General features: G+C 37.6%; 1 protein-coding gene across 12 annotated transcripts in view; it reads right to left on the bottom strand.

The window, feature by feature from the left end:
- LOC139981495 (uncharacterized) overlaps nt 1–18,514 on the bottom strand; it is a 100,720-nt gene that overhangs the window by 3,713 nt on the left and 78,493 nt on the right. For 10 of the 12 annotated variants that reach the window (XM_071993920.1, XM_071993913.1, XM_071993909.1 and 7 more), the window contains 13 exons: nt 17,798–18,042; nt 17,318–17,441; nt 16,610–16,854; nt 8,891–9,112; nt 6,553–6,783; nt 5,857–6,075; nt 4,786–4,906; nt 4,190–4,245; nt 3,721–3,838; nt 3,010–3,196; nt 2,514–2,566; nt 2,054–2,181; nt 1,377–1,549 (listed from right to left, as the gene is read on the bottom strand). In XM_071993920.1, the coding sequence (XP_071850021.1) occupies nt 1,377–1,549; nt 2,054–2,181; nt 2,514–2,566; nt 3,010–3,196; nt 3,721–3,838; nt 4,190–4,245; nt 4,786–4,906; nt 5,857–6,075; nt 6,553–6,783; nt 8,891–9,112; nt 16,610–16,854; nt 17,318–17,441; nt 17,798–18,042 (2,122 nt within the window). Of the gene's footprint in view, nt 1–1,376; nt 1,550–2,053; nt 2,182–2,513; nt 2,567–3,009; nt 3,197–3,583; nt 3,605–3,720; nt 3,839–4,189; nt 4,246–4,785; nt 4,907–5,856; nt 6,076–6,552; nt 6,784–8,890; nt 9,113–16,609; nt 16,855–17,317; nt 17,442–17,797; nt 18,043–18,514 lie in introns of all 12 variants that reach the window. The other 2 variants (XM_071993910.1, XM_071993911.1) reach the window with 2 other exon arrangements.

Raw genomic sequence — 18,514 nt, forward strand, 5'->3', positions numbered from 1 at the left:
TGAATCCAGTCAAAGAAGTATCTAACTAAACCCATCATCTATATGTCCATTTCCTTAACCACTTTAATTAAAATTGTTTTATATCCAATGTTTATATGAAGTCTGAATCCAGCCAAAGAAGTATCTAACTAAACCCATCATCGAAATGTCTATTTCCTTAATCACTTTAATTAAAACAGTTTAATATTCAATGTTTATATGAAGTCTGAATCCAGTCAAAGAAGTATCTAATATCCAGTATGATGACTTTGAAAGCAATGAATAGGATGCACCACAGACGTTGAGACCGATGTCACAATATCATGGTAACAGTTCAAGTGAGATGGATGCAAAAAAAAACAACCAAATCACAATTAATTTAGTTAAATATATCACAGCAAAACAGAGATACAATAAAACGTCAAAGTTTGAATGTGTTTGAGAAAAGGAAACAGATGGTGCTAAAGCAAACCAGGCAACTCTTTTACTAAAAAAAGTCACTTGAGATGTTGAGTTAGAGGTACAGGCCAAGAGAGAATTAATTTCCACTTCACTGACTTCAAAATATCTCACCCACTGTCAGAACAAGCTTTCCTTTAATTTGAGTGATTAGCAGGAGAATTTGGCTGACTGATTTTTATTTCAAATCACAAACTGTAGCACTAGATATCCCTTCAGTTTGATTACAAGCCCCATCAATTTGAAAACCCTGCTCAGACATCAGACTAATAGTAGATCTCCTGATCACCAACAGAGTTGATGCCTACATAGCCCCTTTGACACTAACAGAATACACCATGGTCTACCCCTGATCACTGCCAAGTTTGATACCTGTAAAGCCATTCACACCCCCTGACCCATGCCAAGTTTGATACCTGTAAAGCCATTCACACCCCCTGACCCTTGCCAAGTTTGGTACCTGTAAAACCATTCACACACTTATAGTACTTGATTGTCTACCTCCAACCAGTCAGATTTGATACCTAGGGTTTAGAATCATATTGGTACTCAATTATAAAAGAGTACATAATTTCCTGCTATATTCCAACCACATTTCCTTTTCATACCCAACTTCTTTCTTACACTATAACTTTAATATTATGCTCCTAGTCGTGAACTCTTAACTTTCATAGATTCATCACAGAAACAGCTTTCTAACACAAAAAGTAAACACCTTTTTATCCCAGAGCACTTCAAATGAACGTTCATGTAACATTCTTTTCTTATCTTTTCTTCTTACAAGACAGAGATTGACATCTCTTCATCCTTCCTTCCACAATTTATGACAACTAATAATTTCCTGTAATGAAATCATTTTTTCCTGACGTTTTTCTTATTTTATTGTAACAGACATGATTCGGGCCTTTGGTTCTCAATAACATGATGGCAAGTCTTACTTTCGCATGTATGGCAATACGGTCTCTCCTCTCCCCTCTGACCATGGTGCTGACTCGGGGGTGGGCTATCTGAGCTGGCCTGGAGAGGGCAGTCTTCGGTATCGTGGAGGTCAAAGACATCGCAGATGTCACAGAAGAGCCTTGGAGGAGGTCCGTGGTTACTTGGTTCAAGGCTGTGTGAAAAGCATGAAGTTATTTCATAAATCACCCAGTGTACCTCTAGGAAGGAAAACAGACTACTACATTGTTAATTGCAAAGAGAGGTTGGAACTTCCATGTGATGCAGTGAACATTTCAGAGATAATGACAAAGTTAATGAGATAATATGGTTGCAAGGAATTACAAAAAAGGATATGCAACCCACTTTGGTAACCTTTGGGTAACCTCAAAGTAAATTTACATCCATAAATTAAACATCATTATAAAACACGCAGTAGGCACTTAATGAACACAACCATTCGTTTTCATCTTAAGAAATGATCGTCTATAAACAACATGAACAAATCAGTCATACAAAAACAGCAAAAATAAAGAAACATTCGGAAGGTGGGATCCATTTCTACTTAACACGTAAACTCTATAATCTCCTCCAAGAAGCTCGTCAAACCACCCTAATGCATTGACCAATCTTGCTGGGTTTACATGGTAAAAGTAATAATTTTACTTGGTGAACTTACTCTAAATCTGAGAGATCGTGGTCCATATTTCCGTTCAGTGTGTATCCATTCTCCATGGCCTCTAGTCTTGCTCTCAGTTCATCGTTCTTGTGTTGTAAGTCTACAATCACAGAGTTTAGGAAATTGACCTGCCCAATGAATAAAATAGTTAGAAGTGAAATTTTGAGTGCTTCTTCATTTTATTTGAGTTATTTTAATCATCTTGTAAAATGACTCACAATCGTACATGATAATCCAAAGGAGACTTGAAAGGGTCAAGCCACATCACGACCTGTTAGTACAGTTGAGAACCAAAGGAACACACAAGTTCCTCAACAAACGATACCAACAACAACACACTAAAAGAAAGACCATACGTACTTTAAAGCTGATCTAATATATTTGATGGAATATTTGATGATAATGACTTGGCATGCAGCATTTCATCTCCTTCAGAGGAGGAGGAGTTTCAATGTCTTACCTGTCCTTCTGCCATCTCTTTTTCTTCCTGAAGTTGGGAAAGTGCTGGATCTCCTGGAGGTACATCAGAAGTAAACAGTAAACAATAAACAAACACATGAGGAAGATGTAAAACATAAAATAATTTTACTTACTTGGAAAGTTACCAGAGAGATGCTACCAGTAACATAACCCTCAAGTTAGACCTCTGCTCATCTCTCAACAATTACATCAATCTTGTTTTAATTTTTATCCATAGATAAACATCTTCGTAACCATAAGTGATGATCATTTAGCTGCCTTCCTCCTCTCCCTCCATCAACAGTTCCCCAAACTCTAATCTCTCCGAATCAGTCGCTACCATTATCTCCCCTTTCGCTCCTTCCCAGATCATCCATCTTTCTACAAGTTTAATTTTAGTTTATTTCTTTGCCTTAGTTCAATTCATATCAATGTTAAATTCCAACCGTCCTTCCCCGTGTTCCCTCCCTCTCTTTCCTCCTACACAGACCACTCACCATCTTCATCAAGATCCCCTGGATTTGACGATTTCTCCCATCTGTTCTGTGTCTGCTGTTGAACATCTTGGAGGGACGTTTCCAGCTTGGCGACTTTATCCTCTAACAACAGTTTTTCATTCTCCAACTTCTCTATTCTCTCCTTTTGACTACCCGCTTCTGAAACTTCCGCTCTAAGTACTGTTACCTGAAATAAACAAATGTAACATTCAGTCAAACATTGAACTTTAAAATTCACTCAAAATTGGCTTTTCAAAATTTCACTTACAGATTTTTAACATTCATACAGTCCAAACTGTAATTTAATAAAGCAATTTGTAACAAATCGACTTTAAAGCTCTTTGTAACAAATCTGTGGATTGATTCCATTCCTTAACCCTATAAAAATTAAAAGACACACCCACATGTATCTCACATGCCACGATTCAGTTATAATATACAAAAATGTTGAGAATGTAAACTTGTGAGAGAGGATTGAAGTAGACAGACCATGTATGGGCACAAAGATAAAATGGGTAAAATGGAGGGTGGGGGTGGGTTGGGGGCAGGTGGTGAGGGGTAGGTATCTATTTACCTCTTGTTTGTAATGTTGCACCTGGGGTGCAGGGGGGTGGGGGTGAGGGGTAGGTATCTACCTCTTGTTTGTAATGTTCCACCTGGGGCAGGGGGTGGGGATGGGGGGCAGGTGGTGAGGGGTAGGTATCTATTTACCTCTTGTTTGTAATGTTCCACCTGCTGGTCATGTTCTGCTACTAATCCATTAGTAACATTGATGGTCTGCTGCAAGGCTGATTTTTCCTCCTCAAAACGGGACATTTCTTCTTCGAGTCTGAAAAATAAACCAAAGAGACAACTTCCATTAGTCACTAAGTATTTTGTTTGTATTACGCTGTCGACAATTCTGCCAAAGCCTACGAGTATTAACCAGATTAAACTATAATTTATCTAACCGAGACAATATGCTAGATGTTTTCACAAAGTGAAGGTTGACGATGGAGTAATTAATAAATCTGATTCCATTTCTCATTTACCCCAGATACTTTGACATGTTTAGCATTAATCAAGTCCAGCAAAGACAATTGTGTGTCCAGCATTAATCAAGTCCAGCAAAGACAAAAGTGACACAAGAAACTTAAACAACTATTTCATGACAGTTTCAAAGAGATGATTTATTACTAACTTTTTCTTGAGGTCTTCCAGTTCTTTGGTTAGAGTTGTATTTTCTTTCATCATCTGCTACAGAAACAAAAACCAATGTACAGAAAAGTAAAAGGTTGAGAGGAAGGGTAGGGAGCGGGAGGGGGGGGGGTGATAAAACCCTAATAAGGTAACTTACTTTCTACGGTAAAACAAATATGTTTACATTTTTATCTTTATGATGCAACTTAAACTGATCCCTAGAGCTGCCAACTTTCAAGTTTAAGCAATCCAATTTTTAACAATCAGCATGACAGATACAACAAATCATTAACTTATCAGAAATATTGAAATCGAGTTTACAAAGGGTTTCACAATTTCGACCCTGGTGACCCCAAATGACCTTTGACCTCCACCAAAAGCAATGGGCTACTGGTATGTTAAATGAATTACTGCAATAGAAAATTTGTATGAGGTACATGCCTGTGGGAACTGATATGAGGCCATGACATGCTTAATAATACACGTAAAAACTGCTGACTTGACAAAAAATAGCACTTTTCATACACTTCTTACACTTCCTGCATCACAATATATAGCAATTATTGGGCGAATGTCTTTCAATGATTCCAATTATACCTCAGATCCAGCGGATTCCTTGTCTTTCACGGACTGTAAATTCTGTTCCATGCTGACCTTTTCTGTCTCCATGCTTGTCACCTTTGACCTTTCCGATTCCAGCTCTTTCTTCAAGTCGGCTCTGTAATGACAGAGATGGACACATTTGTATTGTAGGAAACTAAGAAGAGTATCAAACAGATTAAATAGAGAACCTTAACACACTGCATCCACATTGATTGAAGCACGCAGCCTGTATGGGTCCAACAGCATAAAACAGGAAGATGAAATCAAATGAACAATCATATTGAACTGTAAAAGATTGAGGACTCAATATTGTAAACTGTCCACTAGCTAATGGCTAGCATGGCAGGACTATCTGGCTACCTGGGGGTGGGAGGGGGTTGTGGCAAATTCATGGCATATCCTTACTGATATTCCTACAATACAACCTATATGATCATCTGAAAATTGTAAAATTTGGAAAAACTGTAAACCCATCAAAGAATACCTCATGTTCGTACGGCCAAAAATTTTGGCCGTTTGTGGAAAGTGTCAAAAGTAATTTTCTCTAAACCAGTTCACCTTATATGTATATATTTCCCCTAATGAAGTGTTGGTTTGTATTAATTGATGTTTTCTATTATAAATATAAGACACCTCTGATCTATTCTTGTAAATAATTGATAGGAATACCATGTCATTTCAACTAATAGGGTAAATTAATTGCATTTTTCTTTTATTATTTTCATTTTAATCAACAGTACTATCCTAACGTCCGAATATTTTTATAAACACAGGTGGCATAAATGTAGCCTATAACATGCACGTACACATCAAGCTATCATATCATGTCTGTGATAACTGAACATGTCTATTACTAGTATGATCATGCTGAATGCATTTAATGAGCATTCGGTGTTGAATGTCAGAACGGATAATTTTATACCCTGGCGACATCTGACTGTTGCATGATATAAAACAAATACTTTACTAATCCTGCAGCCTCATTAGCATACAACCTGTGCCTTAACAACCAATCAAAGAAAGAGAGAGAGTGAGAGACTGATACCTTCAGCTCAAACTACTTACACCTGGCTCTTCAAGGTTTCCATACCGGACTGGCCTTGTTGCGCTTTCATCAACTCTTCTCGAGCCGTGTCGAGTTCCCTTTGCAGATTTGAAGATCTTTGTTCTGATTGCTGGAGATCATTTTGTCGAGATGAGTTGTCGGACTGAAGGTCAGTGATGGTATCCTCTAGTTCTGACACCTTTCGTTCTTTCTGCTCCAAGGTTTGTTTTGTTTCGGTTCTATCAAGAAAATGGGTCGGCAGATTACAAATAGAGGAAGTTTGATTTGAGTTTTGAGTCAGCAATTTCTGGCAATTTTTTACAGAATATCTCTGAAAATTTAAAAATTATGTAGCAATTATATTTAACTAAGACACCCCTCCTCACATAATAAACCTTAATAAAGGAGCACTTAATAATTAATCTCTATGTTGAATATTTAATCACCTAGACAAATTTTCATATTGGTATATTAAAATCACATGCAAACAACAAATAACAAAGATAGCTTGACTTAATTTTTTTTTTTGGGGGGGGGGAGTTTAGTATTCCAAGTTATGAAAAAATTCATGAAAAAAAAAAAATTATCAACCAAAATTGCTTTGCTTGGTTTGTGACAACTATTGTAAAATGATGGCATAACACTTGACACTATTCCAGGAATACCACTGGAGGTATTAGTTTGCCTTTAACCTCTCTCCTGGGAGATTTACTCACAGTTGTGATTTGAGTGAAGTGACATCAGCATCGCTCTTCTCGGTGGTCTTCTGCACTGCTTCGTACTGCTGCTTGGAACTATCAAGCTGTCTCTGTAGGATCTCCATCTCCTTCTGCATCTCCTCGTTCTGATCTTTGGTCGCCGCAAGCTGGGAGAGGAGGGTCTGCTCTGTCTCTTCCAATCGCTGGGCCTTTGTCTGACTCAAGTCAAGAGCCTGCTTTGTGTCCATTCTGAAAGAGAAGAGAAGATTAAAATGTGGAGTGATCCTTAAAACTGTATTGGAGACGATAAATCAATTAAAGTCATCACTTTTATCACTCTTATTGCCCTCTACCTTGGTTTTACTAAACCTTACAAAATGTATCTTTGTGTAGCATAACATGGTATAAGATAGCATAGCACAGCATGATGTAGTAAAGTGCACAGCTATCAGCCATGCTGTTTACAGAACCAGAATGCTATGCAGCGGTTTTGTACACTAAAGAACAACATTTGTCATCATTTGCTGGTAAACAAAGACATTAATGTCAGTACTGTTATGCAAACTATGACCAATAGATTAGTCTAACTCAGGGTTGTCCAACCTTTTGCAGAGGAGGGCCACATGGAATGATTATGATGAAGGAGGGGGCCACATGAACCCTACGCTCGATCTTTTGCCCGAAGCCCAAGGCAACAAAATGTGAGCACTGCGCGCGGAGCGCACTGACTTATTTTCGTTCCTGATAAAACAGATGAATAAAGTACAGCCGCCCGACCCCCCCCCCTCCTCCGCTGAGAGTGTCACACAAACTGACCTGTATGCAGTTATTTGGACCCAGAAGGTTCGAATGATTGATTATATAGCTTCAAATTGTTATCAATAAATCTGCTCACTAAAATTTCGCACCGTACAGCATCTCTGGCGGGCCGGACGCAACCCTGCGGCGGGCCGGACTGTGGCCCGCGGGCCGAAGGTTGGACAACCCTGGTCTAACTTATGAGAGATCTTTATTTTGAATTGTGACACCATATCAAAAGAAACTTCTCATTTCTACTAGTTGTGAATGAAAATGAGGTAAACTTCCAAATTTCTTAGTTTTTTTTTTTCTTTTGGTAAAGGGAGTTTGTACACCAAGATCCAGAGATTTCATGGTAGTTCTATTATCATTTCTATCCAAATAACATCAAGCTATATTGATGATTCATTCTTCACTTTCTGCATTCAGGTGCAACTGTTTATTGACTCAACAAACCAAACTAAACTCTTTTGACAAACTGTTTTTCTCCATAAACAAAGTGTCATACCTTATTAATCTTGCTCCAAATTCTTATCACTTCCCAGTGTTTGTTGTTAAATGTTTCTTAGTTCGGCCTTCTAGCTTTCTCTCTTATATGGCTACTTACCCACACAATGGTAAGAACTCTCACTGATAAGTATCCTTGGCATACCCACACATTTAACATTCACTAAATTGAACCAGTGTGGAGAGTACCTTGGCATACCAACACATTTAACATTCACTAACTTGTGTGGAGAGTACCTTGGCATACCAACACATTTAACATTCACTAACTTGTGTGGAGAGTACCTTGGCATACCAACACATTTAACATTCACTAACTTGTGTGGAGAGTACCTTGGCTTACCCACACATTTAACATTCACTAACTTGCACCTGTGTGGAGAGTACCTTGGCATAACCCACAAGGTGTATGCCCTGGCATACTTATCAAATATTCATACACTTACAACTCTAGCTGCCCGGCGTAAACCATTGCCAAATATATTAAATATTTATATCATCACCCACTTTGCACAGCTGTTTCTTTACTGTACCATCATGTCCCCTTTCAGAGCACTGGTAGTGTCAGTATGAGCAGTATGTAACTCTCTGTAACTGTCCACTTGTTTCCTTAAGCTGCCTAACTCCTAGCATACTTATTGAATATTCATAAACTTACAGCTCTGCCTGGAGAATACCCTGACTGCTCTGTCCTTCTTGTTGAGCAGCTGTTACTTGCTCTCTGTAACTGTCCACTTGTTTCCTTAAGCTGCCTAATTACCTAGCATACTTATTGAACATTCATAAACTTACAGCTCTGCCTGGAGAATACCCTGACTGCTCTGTCCTTCTTGTTGAGCAGCTGTTACTTGCTCTCTGTAACTGTCTACTTGTTTCCTTAAGCTGCCTAACTCCTAGCATACTCATTGAATATTCATAAACTTATAGCTCTGCTTGGAGAATACCCTGACTGCTCTGTCCTTCTTGTTGAGCAGCTGTTACTTGCTCTCTGTAACTGTCCACTTGTTGCTGCCTAACTCTTAGCATACTTATTGAATATTCATAAACTTACAGCTCTGCCTGGAGGATACCCTGACTGCTCTGTCCTTCTTGTTGAGCAGCTGTTACTTGCTCTCTGTAACTGTCCACTTGTTTCCTTAAGCTGCCCAACTCCTCCTCAAGAGAAATCTTGGCTTGTTGAGCAGAATGTAACTCCGCACTCATGGATTTATGGGATGAATCAAGGTTTTCCAGTTTACCAACTTTCTGTTCCAGTTCCTGTTTCGTGTCTGTCCTATATTGTGAAAATGAACCAAAACAGTGTATCACAAATCTCATAAGTTGTTGAATGTCAAACTTTGATATAACAGGTAGAGTGAAGCAATATTTATATCAAATTTTAGAAATTAGTAACAGAATATGTTTTTTTATGATTTAATAACAGAATATTTTATCATCTACTTCAGGAGCCCTTGTCAAAACAAAGACCGCTGAGCTACATGTGGCCCACAGTGGCCTCCTGGTCTCTAGTAACTGAAGTTTGTTAGCCATACCAGTTACTAGTAATTGCAAATGCAAATTACACTAGGGCGGGATAAAACTGAGATGCAAAATCATTGTAGAAGGTGTGTAAGGCAACCATCAGTATTTTATTTTGTAATGAAATCAAACACCAAAATGTGTGTTTAGTTGCAAACATGACCAGCTGTATGAAGTTGTTACTCACAATATGGCCTCCAAGCCTGTAATCTTTTAGTTGCAAACACAACCTACAGTATGTATGAAGTTGTTACTCACAATTTGGCCTCCAAGCCTGTTATCTTTTAGTTGCAAACACAACCTATGTATGCAGTTGTTACTCACAATATGGCCTCCAAGCCTGTTATCTTTAAGTTGCAACACAAGCTATGTATGAAGTTGTTACTCACAATATGGCCTCAAGCCTGTTATATTTTAGTTGCAAACACAACCTATGTATGCAGTTGTTACTCACAATATGGCCTCCAAGCCTGTTATCTTTAAGTTGCAAACACAAGCTATGTATGAAGTTGTTACTCACAATATGGCCTCAAGCCTGTTATCTTTTAGTTGCAAGCACAAGCTATGTATGAAGTTGTTACTCACAATATGGCCTCAAGCCTGTTATCTTTTAGTTGCAAACACAACCTATGGCAGATTTCACAATCAGATGGTCCAAAAGCTCCCACAGTATTAAAAAAATTAAGTTTGTTTCAAGTTATGTAATACACATGTTTTTTATTCTTTGACATCTCAGTGAAGTGAAAATGGAATGTAGAAGATAAAATATGGTGCAAATTTTGGAAAATTTACTACTCTAAATTGCAGAGTCACACGAAGTCACAATCCATTCGAATCTCACCCTTCCCTCTTTTTAATCCCCAGGAGATACAAGGAAAGTCCTAGTCCCATAATTCTTCAGTTATGGAAAGCACCAATGTTGCAGACTATAACTAGTATAAAAGATATTATTTAAAAATTCTTAATTTAATTTTAGCTTGTTACAATCGACATTGATGTGATTGGACGGACATTTATGATAAAATATCAATTAATAGTTCACTTAAAAAATTAATAAGAAGAGAAAAGAATTTGATTTTGTTGCAATGTGTTAAGGACATTTGCTTTATAACAAATAAACACAAAAACTGTCTTTAAATTGCATAATTAGCTTAACAATACAAAAACTTTTTCAATTTCACACATAACCATTGGACGGACACCACAGTTATGTGTGAATTTCACACATAACCATTGGACGGACACAGAGTTGCAGTATGTGTGAATATTACACATAACCATTGGAATGAAGCATTGTTTTGAAAACATTCAGAATAGTTATGCAAACTACTTGATTCTGTTTCATCCATTTCTATCTTTTATGTCTATTTAACTTACTGTACAGATATATGTTGCAAGGGTAGAACAGCAAGTGTATGGATAAATTCACACACTCCAACTGAGTCAGAGGTATCTGACTGTCACCACATATATTGCAATGAATTCAACAGCAAAAAGGGAAAATTTAATATAAAGTTTGCAGGCATATTGAATTCACCTTTAATTACTGCATTTAATTGACTGAATTGATGTTATAGAATTGTATAATTGGTTTTTAACTTGTAACATCCGACATGGACGGACATTTATGGTAAATTATCAGGTAAAAGTTCACTTAATAACATACTCAGAAGAGAAAAGAATTTGATTTGTGTTAAAAGATGTTAAGAACATTGCTAAATAACAAGTAAACACAAAAACTGCCTTTAAATTGCATGTAGCTTGACAATACAAAACACTTTGTTTAATTTCACACATAACCATTGGATGGACACAGAGTTATGTGTGAATTTCAAAAATAACTTATGGAGTCATTGGTTTAAATATGTATACTTAATACCCATTCACAGGGAAATTCGTTAGAAAGCCTTACATTAACAAGAGAATTAATTGCCAGGCCATGCCCCTCATAAATGTGCATGACATTAATTGCATCACACATCAGCATGTGTAGCTAGGTTACCTACCAATATCACCATATCAAGTTTTTGTTTGAGAAATTCAACCTTTTGATTGCCAAGTTATTGCAATATATAAAGATTTTTACCCTTTGACCTCATTAAGTAGGTATTAAAATTAATAGTGTTCATCTGGTAATAATCAATAGCTCCCTTGTCAAGTTATGGTGCATACAAACTTATGCTAAATAAATTACGCTAAGCATGCGTCCTCATCAATATGCATGAGGTGAAATTCACATCAGAAAGTTTGGGCTACATACCAATCTAACCATACCAAGTTTGAAAAAATCTGACATGTGCTTGAGAAGTCATTGCACTTTGATGTTTGACCCTGTGACCTCATTAATATTCATGAATGAGCACCAAATTCAATTGGGTTCAACATCTTATTATGGGCCACCCACTCACCAAGTATGCTATTGATCAATGGTTCCCTTGTCGAGTTATCATTCATACAAACCAAAAAACTCAGACCCGCCTCTCCATTAATATGCATGGTATCAATTACAACATGCATCAGCATGTATAAATGGTCTACCAATATCACAACACCAAATTTGAAGGAATTCAGACTTAGTTAGACAAGTTATTGCAATTTGAAGATTTTGACATTCGACCCTGTGACCTCATTAATATTCATGAATGAGCACGAATTCATCACTGCTAACTTCCCCTTCCGGCGGCATCCACTACATTATTTCCCAATCCTCACATTCTCTGTTCTGTTTCCTTGCAATGCAATGCGACAGCTACTAATTTACTACCCCAAACTTGCAAACTGAGTAGGCCTAGGAATACAACTACAAAAAAATCGCAAAACTGGTACTAGAAGTACAGATGTATGTAGGGCAGCCATTTGCAAAAACTGTATTTTAGTCATAAACATCGCTCACAATGTGTACTTAAACATCGGAGAAGCGTTAATTCTTCATCTGAATACTTGACATGGTCCAACGATCTAATTTGATGCAGCAGCTTTAAGTTTACATTTGTTACTCGCAGTGCCCGATATTGCGCAATGTCTGTCCCCTCGCACGTTATCCTAGCGTTATCTGTCCCCTAACATAACGTGCGCTAAGCCGATTACGATGTAATGGCCTTACATCTAACCATTGACACTATTGTGTGTGGTATGTCAACTACGATAAGAAAGATGGTAAACAAATATAAAAATGAGCTAATTCGTCCTTGTTTCTTGTTTTGAGCTTAAGATTTGTAAGAAATAGTATTTCGCACGTAACACTTTCGCACACGTAACACATGGGACGGAATTTCTTCACCGTATCATATAGTTACGAAAGTGTTGGTTTAGAACGTTACAGCTTGTGTTTACCAATAGTGCGAAATCAGAGGCAGATTGTGGAGGGTGCACTGAACAAAATAATTTCCATACGATGTTTATATCCGTGACGATGTATTATGTCACACGTAACGGAAATTTGGACGGACATAACGTGTGATTTATGAAAAACTACACAATTACAGGAGATTAGGTTTGATCGGGGATATTTTATTGTTATTATATAAGATACACTTGAGCAATGTTTACACAACAAAATCGTAATTTTTTTTAATCGTGTTGACAAGAAATAAGGCATACATTATTTTACATATTTTGGACGGAAATAATCTGGGAAATTGTCACTTATTGAGATACATCCACAAGGTACAAAATACCAATAAAGACAAAGAGACACCACTTACTTTATACATAATTCTTATCTTCATTGAATGAGCAAAATTTATTTCAGTTGCTCTTCATTCTCACAATGTACATACCAATTATTTAAGCAACACCTATTTGTGGGAGTTGAGTCCGTCCATTTTTGTACAAAAAAAAAATTTCATCATTATTTTTCAAAGAAAATAAATGAACAAAATAAAAAATATTATCTTTTTTATTTCAAATGCATGAGTTGTTCAAATTAATGACAAAGACTTGTAATTATTTAGAGCACACAGCAGTACAGTGTACTTCAAACTGACTATGCTGGTTTGGACCATCAAACTGTGAAATCTGCCCTATGTGTGCAGTTGTTACTCACAATATGGCCTCCAAGCCTGTTATCTTTAAGTTGCAAACAAAAGCTATGTATGAAGTTGTTACTCACAATATGGCCTCCAAGCCTGTTATCTTTAGTTGCAAACACAAGCTATGTATGAAGTTGTTACTCACAATATGGCCTCCAAGCCTGTTATCTTTAGTTGCAAACACAAGCTATGTATGAAGTTGTTACTCACAATATGGCCTCCAAGCCTGTTATCTTTAAGTTGCAAACACAAGCTATGTATGAAGTTGTTACTCACAATATGGCCTCAAGCCTGTTATATTTTAGTTGCAAACACAACCTATGTATGCAGTTGTTACTCACAATATGGCCTCCAAGCCTGTTATCTTTAAGTTGCAAACACAAGCTATGTATGAAGTTGTTACTCACAATATGGCCTCCAAGCCTGTTATCTTTAAGTTGCAAACACAAGCTATGTATGAAGTTGTTACTCACAATATGGCCTCAAGCCTGTTATCTTTTAGTTGCAAGCACAAGCTATGTATGAAGTTGTTACTCACAATATGGCCTCAAGCCTGTTATCTTTTAGTTGCAAACACAACCTATGTATGCAGTTGTTACTCACAATATGGCCTCCAAGCCTGTTATCTTTAAGTTGCAAACACAAGCTATGTATGAAGTTGTTACTCACAATATGGCCTCCAAGCCTGTTATCTTTAGTTGCAAACACAAGCTATGTATGAAGTTGTTACTCACAATATGGCCTCCAAGCCTGTTATCTTTAGTTGCAAACACAAGCTATGTATGAAGTTGTTACTCACAATATGGCCTCAAGCCTGTTATATTTTAGTTGCAAACACAACCTATGTATGCAGTTGTTACTCACAATATGGCCTCCAAGCCTGTTATCTTTAAGTTGCAAACACAAGCTATGTATGAAGTTGTTACTCACAATATGGCCTCAAGCCTGTTATATTTTAGTTGCAAACACAACCTATGTATGCAGTTGTTACTCACAATATGGCCTCCAAGCCTGTTATCTTTAAGTTGCAAACACAAGCTATGTATGAAGTTGTTACTCACAATATGGCCTTCAAGCCTGTTATCTTTAAGTTGCAAACACAAGCTATGTATGAAGTTGTTACTCACAATATGGCCTCAAGCCTGTTATCTTTTAGTTGCAAGCACAAGCTATGTATGAAGTTGTTACTCACAATATGGCCTCAAGCCTGTTATCTTTTAGTTGCAAACACAACCTATGTATGCAGTTGTTACTCACAATATGGCCTCCAAGCCTGTTATCTTTAAGTTGCAAACACAAGCTATGTATGAAGTTGTTACTCACAATATGGCCTCCAAGCCTGTTATCTTTAGTTGCAAACACAAGCTATGTATGAAGTTGTTACTCACAATATGGCCTCCAAGCCTGTTATCTTTAGTTGCAAACACAAGCTATGTATGAAGTTGTTACTCACAATATGGCCTCAAGCCTGTTATATTTTAGTTGCAAACACAACCTATGTATGCAGTTGTTACTCACAATATGGCCTCCAAGCCTGTTATCTTTAAGTTGCAAACACAAGCTATGTATGAAGTTGTTACTCACAATATGGCCTCCAAGCCTGTTATCTTTAAGTTGCAAACACAAGCTATGTATGAAGTTGTTACTCACAATATGGCCTCAAGCCTGTTATCTTTTAGTTGCAAGCACAAGCTATGTATGAAGTTGTTACTCACAATATGGCCTCAAGCCTGTTATCTTTTAGTTGCAAACACAACCTATGTATGCAGTTGTTACTCACAATATGGCCTCCAAGCCTGTTATCTTTAAGTTGCAAACACAAGCTATGTATGAAGTTGTTACTCACAATATGGCCTCCAAGCCTGTTATCTTTAGTTGCAAACACAAGCTATGTATGAAGTTGTTACTCACAATATGGCCTCAAGCCTGTTATCTTTTAGTTGCAAGCACAAGCTATGTATGAAGTTGTTACTCACAATATGGCCTCAAGCCTGTTATCTTTTAGTTGCAAACACAACCTATGTATGCAGTTGTTACTCACAATATGGCCTCCAAGCCTGTTATCTTTTAGTTGCAAGCACAAGCTATGTATGAAGTTGTTACTCACAATATGGCCTCCAAGCCTGTTATCTTTTAGTTGCAAACACAAGCTATGTATGAAGTTGTTACTCACAATATGGCCTCCAAGCCTGTTATCTTTAAGTTGCAAACACAAGCTATGTATGAAGTTGTTACTCACAATATGGCCTCAAGCCTGTTATCTTTTAGTTGCAAGCACAAGCTATGTATGAAGTTGTTACTCACAATATGGCCTCAAGCCTGTTATCTTTTAGTTGCAAACACAACCTATGTATGCAGTTGTTACTCACAATATGGCCTCCAAGCCTGTTATCTTTAAGTTGCAAACACAAGCTATGTATGAAGTTGTTACTCACAATATGGCCTCCAAGCCTGTTATCTTTAGTTGCAAACACAAGCTATGTATGAAGTTGTTACTCACAATATGGCCTCAAGCCTGTTATCTTTTAGTTGCAAGCACAAGCTATGTATGAAGTTGTTACTCACAATATGGCCTCAAGCCTGTTATCTTTTAGTTGCAAACACAACCTATGTATGCAGTTGTTACTCACAATATGGCCTCCAAGCCTGTTATCTTTTAGTTGCAAGCACAAGCTATGTATGAAGTTGTTACTCACAATATGGCCTCCAAGCCTGTTATCTTTTAGTTGCAAACACAAGCTATGTATGAAGTTGTTACTCACAATATGGCCTCCAAGCCTGTTATCTTTTAGTTGCAAACACAAGCTATGTATGAAGTTGTTACTCACAATATGGCCTCCAAGCCTGTTATCTTTTAGTTGCAAACACAAGCTATGTATGAAGTTGTTACTCACAATATGGCCTCCAAGCCTGTTATCTTTAAGTTGCAAACACAACCTATGTATGCAGTTGTTACTCACAATATGGCCTCAAGCCTGTTATCTTTAAGTTGCAAACACAACCTATGTATGCAGTTGTTACTCACAATATGGCCTCCAAGCCTGTTATCTTTTAGTTGCAAACACAACCTATGTATGCAGTTGTTACTCACAATATGGCCTCAAGCCTGTTATCTTTTAGTTGCAAACACAACCTATGTATGCAGTTGTTACTCACAATATGGCCTCAAGCCTGTTATCTTTAAGTTGCAAACACAACCTATGTATGCAGTTGTTACTCACAATATGGCCTCCAAGCCTGTTATCTTTGCCTCTTCTTTACTTCTATTCTCCTTCTCCACCTCTAACTGCTGCTGCAACTCTTCCATCTCTGTCTTCATCTCATTAAACTCCTCTACAGTCTTTCCCATCTTCTCTTTGGTTGAATCTAACATCTGCCTCAAGTTTGTTTCGGCTTCCTCTTTTTGAACCTTCTGTTGGCTCACTAACTCTAAGGAGGCCTTGGCTTCCTCTAACTGTTTCTCCAACTGGAGGAATAAATGAAGTTTTAAAGAAACATTACTCAAAAAAACATTTTTCGTACATTTGCATATGGTTGATGTCTGTTTTAAATCATCATTTATCTATAAAGAATGGCAGACCCGACAAAAGTCACATTGCCCCTCCTCCCTCCTATTTCCCTCACAACCACCCCCCCCATCCCCCTGCCTGATGCTCTTTCATCCTTTCCTTCAATAAGACCAAGCTACAAGAGCAAAGACAAGGTTACATTCATAGCTACTTAATACGTAATATTAATACTTAATACTTTACCAAGGGACAAGCTAACCAATTATTGGAATATCAAACTGCGAGGTTTCGTCTAAAAACTCCTTGGTAAAAGCAATCTTAACTTTAGCCCAGAATTATATTTGCTTTTTTCATTCTATGATAAATACTCAAATTTGAGCAAAGACAAAGAAGTGAGTAATTACTGCCCCCGTTATTTACCTTCTCTCGTTGCTCTGTATTCTGGGCTTGTAACCTCTGTAACTGGCTCTCCAAGTCAAGCTTATCTTGTTCCATACCGGAAAGTAACGTCTTCGTGGACTCTATCTCCTGGTTGGCTTCCATCCTGAAAGAACGATTGGATATCTATTGTAAATGGAGCTTTCATTACCTTTTTTTCCCCTTTTGTCTTACAATCCATTTACTAACATAGCCTAATAGGTCGGCTACGGAAAGCATCGTAGGCCCTATGTTAACTGTTGCTCTTTTACTTGAAGATTCATCCTTCAAATCAATAACTACCTCTTAAAAAATTATTAAAGACCTGCAAGGTGATATAGACTGCATCAAACTACACATGACGCCTGGACTTTACAAGTGAAACATTAAATTACATTAAAAACATTACACAGCCAGCTAGTATCTTTCATAAATTGTTTTATTTTTAAAGTTTTGTACCACAAAAGAGAAACTATTACTTACAGCTGTTGCCTGACCCTCTCTGTGTCTACTTCTCCATTCTTGGTTAATGCCGACACCTTTTGTACTTCTTCCTTAAACTTCTCTATCTCATTTTTAAGGTTCTGTACCTCCTGCTCCTTACTGGCCAGCTTCATACTGTTCTCTTGATAATTAGCCATCGCCTCGGTCCTCTCCTTCATCGCTGCATCTCTCTCTTGGGTTACCTTCTCCAAAGATGCCTTTAAATCCTCTGATATCTTAGTGGACTGGAAAGATTGAATTAATCAACAGAAAGATTGAGAAAAAAAACAGTTATTACATGTTACATGAAGTTTCATCTCATTTGTTGCAGTACTGCAGTTGAAAGTCATTACTTCTGGTAATCCTATTTCATCACAACTTAGTATCAACTTTTCAGGCCATTTTAATTAAGCCGAGCCATAAGTCTAGAGTTCCCCTAAGTAACATTAACTAGGTGGATACTGAACCACCACTACAACTACCAGTGGCGTAGCTAGAGGTTTTCGTGCCTGGGTGCAAGAGTAGAAAATTGCCCCCCCTTCCTCCCACTACTGAAATAAGATCAAATTGGGCGTGGAGCGCACAAATTTTTGGTTATATTTTTTGGGCAAGTCGTTACAGCCCCCCCCCCCCCCCCTACTAAATCAAATTGTGCTCCTACGCCTATGATATTTCCACCTTTCGAAATCAACTGCCTTGGAACTGTATAGTGAAATA

The sequence above is a fragment of the Apostichopus japonicus genome, chromosome 15, assembly GCF_037975245.1.
Source record: "Apostichopus japonicus isolate 1M-3 chromosome 15, ASM3797524v1, whole genome shotgun sequence".
In the NCBI taxonomy this organism is placed as follows: Eukaryota; Metazoa; Echinodermata; class Holothuroidea; order Aspidochirotida; family Stichopodidae; genus Apostichopus; species Apostichopus japonicus.